Here is a 13046-nt window from a genome sequence, read left to right on the forward strand (position 1 = left end):
TTTAATAACCAACAAGGTTTGTTACTTGGGAAGGCCTTGGCATTACAATATTTACTGGTGCAGATGAAATCCATTTCTAGCTCTAGCATCCACTATGATGTTTTGGATTCTTCCATGTTTCATCTCGTGGCATGAAATTTGAAAGAAAAAGACACATGTGTTGACTTAATTGGAGGAAGGGAGGGGAGAGGGGAGAGAGAAACAGAGAGGGGAAAGTTCACCTGCTGTATGCTTCTCAATAATCATGATCATTGGATTAGTATTTGATGCTGAAGATAGCAAAAGCAGTTACACATACTTTTTTTTCCTCAACAAATTTTGAATGACTGTGCAGTATATGAAAATTATATCTAACCTTAATAGGGATATAAATATGGCATTGTTTATTCAATTATAATTGCAAAGATTATGCTTCCCTTCAAATTAGGCAAAATAACACTGATTTTTTTGTTATCTGTTCCTTTGTGATATATTTTTATTTAATGTCTGTTAAATAAAATTCTTGCCATTTTCTTTAAGTGCATCAAACTAAAACTCATAAACTCAAAACATTCATTATGCCACTTCCCCCAAAAATGGATCTGGCAGAAGCCTTTTGACTCAAAAGTTAAAGATCTAGCTCTGCCATGTTCAATAAAATCTTACTAGAAGCCAGGGCAAGAATGTGCAGAATATTTCTTTAAAACACTTTCAAAAGCCGAAATTAATTGAAAGGAGGAATATCAGATCAGATCCGGCTTATATTCATTTTACTCATCAATTTGTAATTTGTTTTTCAGTCTGAAATGAGTTACTTGGCTTGTCACGACAGATAACTTTATATTCATCTCTGATAAACAAATTGTTATTTTCAACCCTGTTCGGTATACTCGCATTCTGTACACTGGAACAAAAAACAATTTTATGTCTGTCTCTTGGCCAAATAAAAGAAAACCTGGATGTAAACAAAAGAAAAGCAAACTTTTTATCATTGAAATTGCTTTGAAGGTTATGTTTTGCTATCTTGCTTTTGCATTACTCAATATCTGAGTCAATCATGATTCAGAAATAGCTAAGGATCAAGCATATATGGCCTGAGTTACTCATTACCTCACCATGAGATATACAGTACTAATCATAGCTATCTATTAGAAATCACAATGATGAATAGGAGTCATTATGTCACTGCAAAAATGCTATAAATTGTGTCAGTTGTGTCAGTTATATATGTCACGATGACTTTTGTGGGATGACAAAAGTAACAATGGTGTTACTCACTCCCACACCTACAAAGGCCTATGATACTAATATAATGCATGTGAATGAGATTGAAGACTCTGCTATCTTGATTGAACTTAACTTTCTGAACATACATGGCAGTGCAGGGTTTTTTAAAATAGCTAATTAACATGAGTCACATTTTAGTTAATAGCACAAAAATAGATGTAGAAAAGATGAATGGTTAACCATATAATTTATCTCTAGAATTTGTCAACTGCATTGTATAATATACTGATACTGTCCCAAGAACTAGCAAACCTTTATTTTACTTAAGCCTATGAATATTTTTCAAAATGAAAAAATCATTCCTTCATCTTAATTGATTTCTTACACCTATTCAAAATATTCCCACATTTTTTAATATTAGAATATATTTACTAATATTAAGAGGAATTAAAAGTATCCAAAAAACCAAAGGGCTTTCTTTCATTGAAAGTGTTCAAGAAAATACTTCAGAGCTATTTGTTTTGGATGTTTTAATTTAGATTCTTGTTCTGATCAGGGGTTGGAGTTTAAAATCTCAGTAATGATCTCTTCCAGATACACGGTTTTCCTATTTGCACTCTGCTGAAAATGGATCTAAAATATCAGCGATAATCCTTCCACAATCTTGAAATGGGAATTATTTTTTTTCTTTTAATTTATATTGTATTCTTGAAGTGTAGTGGCCAACGTTGTGAATTATCATAATTATTTCTTCAATGAAGGAATCATTTTTCTTGTATGAATTCAAGGGAGATCGCAATTACTGTAAATCTCTCAAAGGCTAGGTCTGGATAGTATCCTTAATGGGACAACTGTCTGGAAGCTACTTATCTTGTTCTAAATTCCTTGGAAGAAAAGTCAAAGAGATAGGATAAGGAATTAATAAATGAATACTTTTTTTCTTTGCATTCAGAATCCAAGAAAAAAGTAAATCAACAGAGATTTTATCTGTAGAAAATATTCCCTAATGTTACTTCTATTTTGGGTACATCAAAGTCACAAGGATACTAGGTTTATTTTCTTCTTTTCAAAGTATACTTTTTAAAATTCTATAGCCACTTCAAAGGAAATCAAAAAGCACCCCATCTTTTAAAAGAACACCTATAACAGCAATTTGGGCTACTGAAAATTACAGGATATGTGAAATATAATATGGCTCTTTCAGTGTATCATAGCTCTAGTGCTGTTGTAAATATTCTCAACTAAATTGCAACTCCATAAAGCAGCAATTTGAAGAAGAGACATTTAAAGTAACATTCTAAAGCTACCCAGGAGAAAAAGATTCCTTCCAATTATTTTTCAAATGCTTTCCATTTGCATACAAGAAATGTAATAATACAGATTCAGGTATATAAAATAGAACCCCTACTTTTAATTCTAGCTGGAGTAGAATATTTTCTGTTGAATGGAAATAACAGAATTCAGGCATCTTTCCCAATGGTTCAGTTGAAGCTCTGTTACCTAATACACAGTGAAGGAGTGATAAGAGTTCGGTCTATTGAAATGGTGTCTTAACCTGGCAGGGATAAACTAAAGGTGGTCATGATTGCTCAGGAAAGGGGGGAAAGGGAAAAAGGCAGCCTTAAGGTCTCGTTGACCAGATTAAATTAATTTACACAGGCATCATAATATGATCCTTTCTTAAAAATAGGGTTTTGAAATACAATCACAAATACTATACAAACGGTATAGTATGGACAGTGGTGGGATTCAATTTTTTTAACAACAGGTTCTGTGGGCGTGGCTTAGTTGGGGGTGTGGCTTGGCAACCATGTGACTGAGTGGGCGTGGCTAGCTGGTCACATGACTGTGTATGCATGGCTAGCTGGTCATGTGACTGTGTAGGCGTGGCTAGCTGGTCATGTGACTGGGTGGGCGTGGATATGTGCATAGGGACTACTCAGAGGGCTGAAAAAAAGTCATTTCTGACTGGGCCTCGCACTTTTGACCGGTCCTCACACTTATGACCATCCTCACATTTATGCCCGTGCAGCTTTCTTAACAACCATGTCACTCATTTCACAACTGCTTCTCTTCACCATGGTGACAAGATAGGGCAAAAACGTAAAATGTGAGGACAGTCATAAGTTTGAGGACTGGTCAAAAGTGCGAGGACCAGTCAAAAATAACTTTTTCAGCCCTCTGAGTAGTCCATATGCACAAAAGGACTAACCAGAGGGTTGAAAAAAGTCATTTCTGACAGGTCCTCGCACTTTTGACCGGTCTTCGCACTTATGACTGGTCATCATTTATGCCCGTGCAGCTTTCTTAACAACCATGTCACTCATTTCACAACTGCTTCTCTTCACCATGGTGACAAGATAGGGCAAAAATGTAAAATGTGAGGACAGTCGTAAGTTCGAGGACTGGTCAAAAGTGCCAGGACCAGTCAAAAATAACTTTTTCAGCCCTCTGAGTAGTCCATATGCACAAAAGGACTACCCAGAGGGCTGAAAAAAGTGATTTCTGACAGGTCCTCGCACTTTTGACCGGTCTTCGCACTTATGACTGGTCATCATTTATGCCCATTGTAGCATTCTTAACAACCATGTCACTCATTTCACAACTGCTTCTCTTCACCATGGTGACAAGATAGGGCAAAAATGTAAAATGTGAGGACAGTCGTAAGTTCGAGGACTGGTCAAAAGTGCCAGGACCAGTCAAAAATAACTTTTTCAGCCCTCTGAGTAGTCCATATGCACAAAAGGACTACCCAGAGGGCTGAAAAAAGTGATTTCTGACAGGTCCTCGCACTTTTGACCGGTCTTCGCACTTATGACTGGTCATCATTTATGCCCATTGTAGCATTCTTAACAACCATGTCACTCATTTCACAACTGCTTCTCTTCACCATGGTGACAAGATAGGGCAAAAACGTAAAATGTGAGGACAGTCGTAAGTTCGAGGACTGGTCAAAAGTGTGAGGACCAGTCAGAAATAACTTTTTCAGCCCTCTGAGTAGTCCATATGTATAAAAGGATACAACAATAGAGAGGGATGAAGGAAGGGAAGGGAAATTAGAGTAGGAGGGAGGGTAAGAGAGAGAGGAAGAGAGGAGGAGAAGGAGAAAGGAAGAGGAAGTAGGGAGGAGAAGAAGAGGGGGAGGAAGAGAAAGTAAGAAGGAAAGAAAAGAGAGGTGGTAGGTTTGAGGAGAAAGATTGCTGTACAATAAAAAAGATGAAAGGGAAGAAAGCCAACCCCAAACAAATATAAAGATATTAAGATAAAAGAATGAATTGTTAAACTTTAAAGAATAAAAGAGAACAAATATGAATAAATAACAATAATTAGAAACACACATACAAACATACAATGTATTTTCTTTGAACAGAGTATTTGGCCGGGTCACAAATTTAAACAGTGTTTAGTCATTTCAATTAAATTTACAATTTCTATATTTCCTTTTTGCCATATTTATTCATCTATTTTTGTAAAAAAACAATATTACCCTTCTTTCTCATCTCTAATCTTAATCAAATTCAATTTTTCTCTTCTATTCTATATTATACCCCTTCCCATTGTCATCTATTTTTATATCCATCCTCACATTGGTTAATTATGTAATATTAATTGTTTTAATATAAATCAATTAGTTATATAACTACCTTTTTTGTATATTAATCAATATGAACATGAATATTCCAATTATTTCCATGCAATCCAATTTCTTACAAATCAATTAATTATATTTACCAATAATAATAAACCAAATAATTTCCCCCATATATTCCTCCAAACCACAACTTAACCATATCTGCTTTCAGAAATATACAATTAATAATTGGAAGTTAATTAACAATTAATTCTGGAAGTTGAAGTCCACAGGTTGTAAAAGAGCCACAATTGCCTACCCCTGGCTACGGTAGGCTGGCGCCGCACGGGTGGGAGGCGAGGGGCGGGCGAGCCAGCAATTTAACAAACGGTTCGGTGTGCTGCAGGGCCAATAAATTACAAAAAAACACCGAACCGTTTGTTAAATTGCTGGCTCGCTCACCCCATTTATTGGCAATAAATAGTAGTGCGGAGGGGCAGGGCAAGGGGCGGGGCAAGCCAGCAATTTAACAAAGGGTTCGGCGAAACCCCCTAGAAGCCCCAGAATCCCACCACTGGGTATGGAAATATTTATTTTATTTTATCTCTGATTTTGCACTGATTCCAAATATAGGCCCATGATGATGAATCTATGGCACGCGTGCCAGAGGTGGCACGGAGAGCCCTCTCGTGGGCACACGCGCCATCGCCAGCTGCTCTTCTGATTTCCGGCATGCATGTGCGCCAGTGGAGGGTCACGCTGGATCGGGTGAACCAGTAGCAGTGGTGGCAGGAGGCTCCACCCACCCACCCGGACGCTTCTGTGCATGTGCAGAAGTGTTGCACGTGCACGTGTGTGTATGCACGCCCATGAGCGAACGGGTAGCAATGGGTTTTGAAACCCACCCCTGATGTGCGCACTGGCCAGCAGATCTTCAAAGGCACTGGAGCACCAGAAAATGGCCTGAAAACGGCCCGAAAAATGCCCAAAAAGCCAGGCCATTTCCAGGCCATTTTGGGGGCCAAAAAACGGCCTGAACATGGTAAAAAAATTGGCCAAAAAACAGGCATGTGCATGCCAGCCAGCTGGTCTTTGGGTTTACAGTGCTCTGGCGTGTGCACATGAACGCACATGCACGCACATTCCAGTTTGGGCACTCGGTGCTGAAAAGATTCACCATCACTGATATAGGCTCTGAGAAGGCAAGATTCTTCTATCTTCATTTGCCTTGTATTTTGGAAAGACTGAAGAATGAAGCATATATGACTGCTAATAGTATATGGTAGCTACAATTTTAGTTAACAATTACTTTAATCAGAAGCACAACTGTGCAGTGGGGGTAGAGAAATAGCTAGGTGATCACATTACGCGCGAGAGAATTTTCTTTGTTTAGCAATCATCCCATAAAACCTACCTATTTTTGTTCTGCCCCAGCTACAGACCCCAAAGAACGCAGCACACAGAAAGTCCGTACAAACCTTAGTTTACTAAATAAGAACTACTAATGAGTTTGCCTTAGTAGTTGTTCGAACACAAGTACAGTTTAAATCAGTCTTTTCTGAACAAGGGCTGTTAATATAACTTCATTAACAGCTGACAAGAATCCAAAGAATAATAACTCAATTCTGAAGCACAGTATTTCAGATAACCGTAATCTTACTGTGGTTGGTAGAGTGCCCGAAGCAATTTGCAGAAAAACTGACAAGAAAGGAGCAAGAGCTGATCAGATGTTTTCTGGAATCAAGACACAAAGGAATATGAACAAAGTTGTTTCCTGCAAATTGCCTCAGTCGTCGTCCTTCCTTAAATAGACTAGGGGAGTGGCCAATTAGCCCCAAGCCTTACTCTCAAGGAGACCGCCTCCTGAGGAGCCACTCCTGTCTTTTGGCAGCTCTGCACGCTCCTCCTTTTCTTCCTCTTCACTTATCGGAGCTTCTGGAGGCTCTGAAGGCCCTGGCTGAATCCCCGCCACTGGCACCACATCTTCTCCAGCCTCCTTATTGTCTGACTCGAGTACCAGCTGCACAGGCTGCTGGCGCATCACCACACCAGCCTCCTCGCTGTCTGAATCAGCTACTAGCTGCACAGGTGGCTGACGGGCCACAATTTTGTAAATAGGAATGTTACAAAAAATGTCTCCAACTAATGCAAGAGGGAGATGTGTTCCTTCTAATTTTCCTAACTATGAAGAAATAATTAGTGATGGGAGAGTTTTAGAAAGCACGATAACCTATTCTTCCATTTATTAATTCTATAGCAAATGAAGACATGATCCAGGTAAAATTTTTGGACTAAAAATGGCAATCAGCGAGTCACATTAATTAAAATTAGTATCCAAATTAGTATTCAGATAAACAGATGAGTATTTATTTAGAAATAAATTCTAATGAATTCAAAAGGGTATATTTTATAATTTCAGATCTCAGAGTTCCATTTATGGCAAGAGAATTACAGATATTTTTGTTTTTCTGTAGCCAAACTGCACTGACTCTCTTTTATAAAGATTTTAAGTTGTACTCTTTCCACATCCAAACACATTCTTGAAAGGTTTAAGAGGACACCCATGTTTCAGAAACCCAAAACTGTTACCTTAATAGTTGTTTTCTTTCCAGATACAGGGAAAAGGACTGCCCAGTTGAAGATGTTTTTACAAGTGATTGTCATATCAGAAAATACATTTAAAAACAAAGTAAAACAATATATGATGTGTGTATTACACGAATACGGAACACTTATTTCTGCGTGATTTTCCATTCAGGTTAACATGAAGATTTTATTTCTATGATTAGCTTTGATTTATAACCATATTTTGTGGGGCTGGAGGGAGGTTCCTGCTGCACTTATATTTGTGACCTGGGGGGAAAAACAGGCAGGGACTAAGGAAACTAAGGAAAAGAATTTTAATATCTGATAGCTTTTTTTTCCCATTTAACTTTTTATTTGTTTATCAAAGTATAAAATACAAAGGAAAAAAAGCATGAAAAAGTAAGGAGAGAGGGAGGGAAAAAGAAAGGATGTAGTGTAGCGGGAGATAAAAAGAAAAAGATACCGACTTCCAATTCTCTTTAGCACAGTAGAAAGTAACAACATTACAACCACAACTTTTTGCTTTTACACAACAGTATGTACAAGCCATTTCTATAACAATAAGCCTGTCTAGTTAACAAAAACAAAATTTCATGTTTTTTCCCATTGTAAGCACAAAATCCGGAAGCAATTTCAAAATAGAGATAAAATTAAATATATTCTCTTCTTTAGATAAAAGAATCAGTTTAACCGTCTGCTTTTCTTTGCTGTGGGGGATAATATATCATTCATTCTCATATTTTCAAATCTAGTCAATAATATTTTACAAACTTTGGAATATTATTCAACATGACTTTAAAAACCTGAAGACAGGTATTTACATACATAGTAATTTTATACATACAAAACTAAATTAAAGCTTTCTATCAGTACATATATCACACTTTTAAAAGTTCATCCTTATTAATTAAAACATTTAGGTCATTCCCTCCAGCTTATTTTCATAGAATAGAGTCTTTTTCTTCTCAGGAGAGTCTATCAGATCTCTTTTCTTGAAAAAATTCTCAGCTTCTGATAGGCTTTTAGTCTAATTGGTTTCTGAACAGCAATAATGGAGGATTGAATTGAAAGTATTGAAATGTTTATCTATGGTGACTTTTTCACTGATATAGTAATTAAGTTCTAATTGAATATTTTAAGCCTTTTTCAGGCTGATCCAAATCTTCCTAAAACCATTCTTTAAGATTCCCAGTGAGCTTTTTAAACAAGTGAGCCATCTTGTTCTTGGAATATTTTTGTTTTCAGAGTCTTGGTCTTTGTAATCCAATCCAATCTGTCTAGAAAAAATGCCCCCTCATACAAAGGAAAGCACTCTTCTGTGCAGAGTAAAAGAATATTTAGAGGGCATTTTTTAAAAAATTTGATTTATATGCCGCCCTTCTCCGGAGACTCAGGGCAGCTTACAATGCGCTAAGCAATAGCCTTCATTCTTTTGTATATTTATACAAAGTCAGCTTATTGCCCCCACAACTGGGTCCTCAATTTACCTACCTTAGAAAGGATGGAAGGCTGAGTCAACCTTGAGCCTTGGCGAGATTCGAACCTGCAGTAATTGCAGGCATCTGGTCTTGATAACCAGCTTAATAACAGGGTGCCTTAGACCACTGTACTACCAAGGCTCTTTTGTCAGAGGGCTCTAATTTTAATGGACCCACCTAATTTTTAGACATATCTCTCTGGTACAGCATCAATGACTTGTTACATGACCTCTTCCCAGGCCAGGCAAATAGTCCTTGCTGGCAATGCTTCTCTGTTGTGTATTGAGGCACCATGCACTTGCTTTCCATCCTGTTGAACCTTTCATTTGCTTTAGTCTCTTTTTTTTTTACTCTTTGTGATTCTTCTTCCTCTTTACACTTTTCTTTTATTTATTCCTAGTAATGACCCAACTCACCCTTAATATTTCATATGAGTTGCTTACAAATAGATTCCAGTAACTCAACCCAGCTCTAGCCAATGCTTGCTTGTCTATTGCATTGTATCATGAATAAGTCCTTTTATTTTTTTCTCCAAGCCAAGCCAATTTTCTGCCACTGACAGGGCTTTGGTACTCTATTCACTTCTAACTGAAAACTACAAGCTGGAGTTACCTATAATCACATGAATTACATGAAGAAATCCTCATTGGGGGCCTTTGGGAACAGGTAATGACTAAGAAACACAGATTTGAGAAACACAGTTTTAGGTTCTTACAGTATTTGACAGTGTTGGTTCACAGTTGTTGAATTTAAATGACTTCATACCAGTCTTTTCTCTGCCATTGTCTTTCCATTTACAGCCAAGCTTATGCTTTTTAAAAAATGAATAAATAGCAGCATGTGTTTATCCATAGTAGACAGGACAAATTCCAAATGAAATTCTTCAGGTCTTCTGTAACTTTAATTAAATGTTTACTGATTGCTGACTCTATTTTATTGTCTCTTGTTGGGAGCTGAGATGGACCTAGTAACTAGCATTTTGGCACTGTCTGGTAATCACCCCATAAAATAATTTGCCTGATTACTCCTTATTAACAATTTTTATTAGTGCACATTTATGCCTTTTTATTTTTCGTTTTAAATAATAATTAAAACTACTTTGTCAGATAAAAATGAAATGCAAAATCTAGTAAAAATGTCTATTTTCAGCATCTGTTATAACAGGTGATAAACTTTACAGATATAAGACAATACATGTGGCATCTTAATATTATTTCTCCAGGAAAAAGCAGGTGTTCCATTTCTAACACAATTGGCAGTACATACATTTCTATCTTACTGGTCTTATCTTCCATTTTTTACAGTGCTGAATCGATCAATTATATTTGAAGTTATATTATTCCTAGAAGTGTTGTTTTAAAAATCCAATTAAAGACATATTTAATTGCTGCTAAAGACACTTTACATTTTTATTCTCTTCCCATTACTTTTGGTTTTGGTCATTTCCCCTAAATTTAATTTCTCCATAATCTAATCATCACTATTATCATCTGCATAGTTAACATGGTAATAAATAATATCATGAGTAAAAAATACTTATTTTTATAATATGACTAATAACAGAAGTCAACATTCAATGAATTTATTTTTCAAAACAAGAGCAGCAGCAGGTAGAAGAGTAAAAATATTTAAAATTATTGTACATCGCTTGATTTTCAAATCATATTTATATTATGCAGAACCCAATATATTTTGCATTCAGTCCTTGGATTTTCCTTGGCAGTTGTACCTAGTTGTGAGTGCACTAGTAAAACTTTTCATCTAAAATCCTGTACTTATTAGTATATAAATGTAATTGCTTCCCATATTTAGTTAAGTACTCATTATATTCATTTACATTATATAAAGCAAATTACATAAATATACAATCAATGGTTATGTACTCTAGAATAGAATAGAATTCTTTATTGGCCAAGTGTGATTGGACACACAAGGAATTTGTCTTGGTGCATATGCTCTCAGTGTACAGAAAAGAAAAGATACATTCATCAAGAATCATAATTCTTTGTCTTTTAGAAATGCTACAATAAGAATAACACAAACATAATAGTCTTAAAGATATGTACACACCTGCTTCTTAGAGTTCTCTTATCTGTAGAGGATACTTTTATTTACCTCTTTCCTAGTTAATGAATGGTACTAAACATCAACATATTAAAAAGAGTCAGTTTTGTAAGGTTTTTTTTATTATGACCATTATCTGACTTTTGTTTTGATTTTCAGATTTTACTCTCTTGTGTCCTCCTTGGATGCAGGTGTCTTAATTCCACCAAAAGAAAGTTCCTAGGTAAGGCTATGGGAAGATAGGCCATAACTTTTGGTAAAATATTGTAGTTGATTGATAAAGAGTATGCAGAACCCAGGTTCAACGAATTGCTTCTCCAGAGAAAGCTGAGAAAAATATCTGCAAAAATGACAAGCTCTTCCTAGTTGCAGTAAACAATACTAAATTGTATACTTTATAACTTCTAAAGATATGCTTCAGCTTCTCTTGAACTATTTCTGGATGGTGATGGTTGGTCAATAGAAAGCAATTTTATTAATTAATAATAATGATTATCACCAGATATTGACTGTCATCCTGTGCAGCAGCCATTCATTAAGGGTGAACTTCAGATTTACTTGAAAAACAAATATCTTTAGGTAACCAGGTTGCATCAGATAAATAGGGCAGCTTTCTGCCAATTTCATCTAATGAGATAAATAATTTTATTCATTTATATGTATCCTGCACTTATTATTTTTACAAATAAGGCAGTGAACATATCCAGGGGTGAAATGTAAAATTTGTTACTACCGGTTCTGTGGGCATGGCTTGGTGGTGGTGGTGGTAATGTGACTGGGTGGGCGTGGCCAACTTTAAAAAAAAAACTTTTCAAAGCATTTCTTCTAATGCTTTGAAAAGCCTCTCTGCCGATCAGGGAACTCAGCTGGGATCGTCAGAGACTTTTCAAAGCATTTTTTTTACCATCTCTTTGGCCAAGAGGTTGCAGAAAAAAATGCTTTGAAAAGCCTCTGATGATCCCAGCTGAGCCACGCGATCATCAGAGGCTTTTTTTTTAATTTTTAAAAGCATTTTTTCATCGGAAGAGGTTGTAGAAAAAATGCTTTTAAAAGTAAAAAAAAAAGCCTCTGATGATCGCGCGGCTCAGCTGGGATCATCAGAGGCTTTTCAAAGCATTTTTTTCTGCAACCTCTTGGCCAAAGAAATGGTAAAAAAAAATGCTCTGATGTAGTGCAGCTCAGGTGGGCATGGTGGGGGGAGGGGCGCGCAGGGATTTTTGCTACCGGTTCTCCGAACCACCCGCCGCCATCACTACCGGATCGGGCGATCCGGTCCAAACCAGGAGCATTTCACCCCTGCAACATACCTTCCTTCTCCTATTTTCCCCACAAGAACCCTGTGAGTTGAGTAGGCCTGAGAGAGAATTACTGGACCAAGGTCACACAGCTGGTTTTTCATTGCTAAATTGGGATTTGAACTCACAGTCTTCTCTTTCTAGCCTGGTGCTTTAACCACTAGATTAAACTGGCTCTCAATAATCCATTCTTTTTATTTGAATGACAACACTTATGTATCATATTATTGAAATACATTGGCTCCAAAATATATTGTCACATTTTATTTTTTAAAAGGCCTGTTCTTACAAATTGTCTCAGAAATGGTATATATTCTTTGAAGGCAGGAAGGCAGAAATTTGCCATCTATTGCCTATTAAATAAGATTTTTATCTATGTAGCATTTGCATTTCACTCATTAGAATTCTTTTCTAATCAATGACTCATAAACAATATGGTACTTATTGAAGTAGAAATAAAATCATATCCATAAATGAAATAATAGAGATTAAACTATATAAATACTGACCTTGTTTCTTTCAACCCTTCTTTCTGAATTACTTCCAATATTTGCTTTGCAGTCATTGGTGAATTGGGATGCTTTTCCAGTGCCTAAAAAAAAAAATATGCAAAAGAAAGTATAGTTATCAATTTACAGTTAATTATTGTGGTATTATGTATTTAATAGTTTTTTTTAAAAAAATGAAAAGCTCTACATTTTCTGTTAACTATAACATAGTTATATGTTATAACGTAGCTTATAACAGAGTTAGAATGTTAAATCTATTTATATCAATTATTAATATTATCTAATTAAATCTAAATAATTAAATTAAATTAATATTAATTCAAATATTAAATATTAT

The 13046-nt window shown here is 36.0% G+C and overlaps 1 protein-coding gene across 1 annotated transcript in view; it reads right to left on the bottom strand.

The window, feature by feature from the left end:
- ASXL3 (ASXL transcriptional regulator 3) overlaps positions 1-12786 on the bottom strand; it is an 85430-nt gene extending 72644 nt beyond the window's left edge. Inside the window, 1 exon segment of the mRNA XM_070942318.1 lies at positions 12710-12786. Coding sequence (XP_070798419.1) covers positions 12710-12765 — 56 coding nt within the window. The 5' untranslated portion in view covers positions 12766-12786.
- Between the last annotated feature and the right edge of the window lie 260 nt (positions 12787-13046).

The sequence above is a fragment of the Pituophis catenifer genome, unplaced genomic scaffold (assembly GCF_029215685.1).
Source record: "Pituophis catenifer annectens isolate HBS135680 unplaced genomic scaffold, rPitCat1.0.hap2 SCAF_3, whole genome shotgun sequence".
NCBI lineage: Eukaryota > Metazoa > Chordata > Lepidosauria > Squamata > Colubridae > Pituophis > Pituophis catenifer.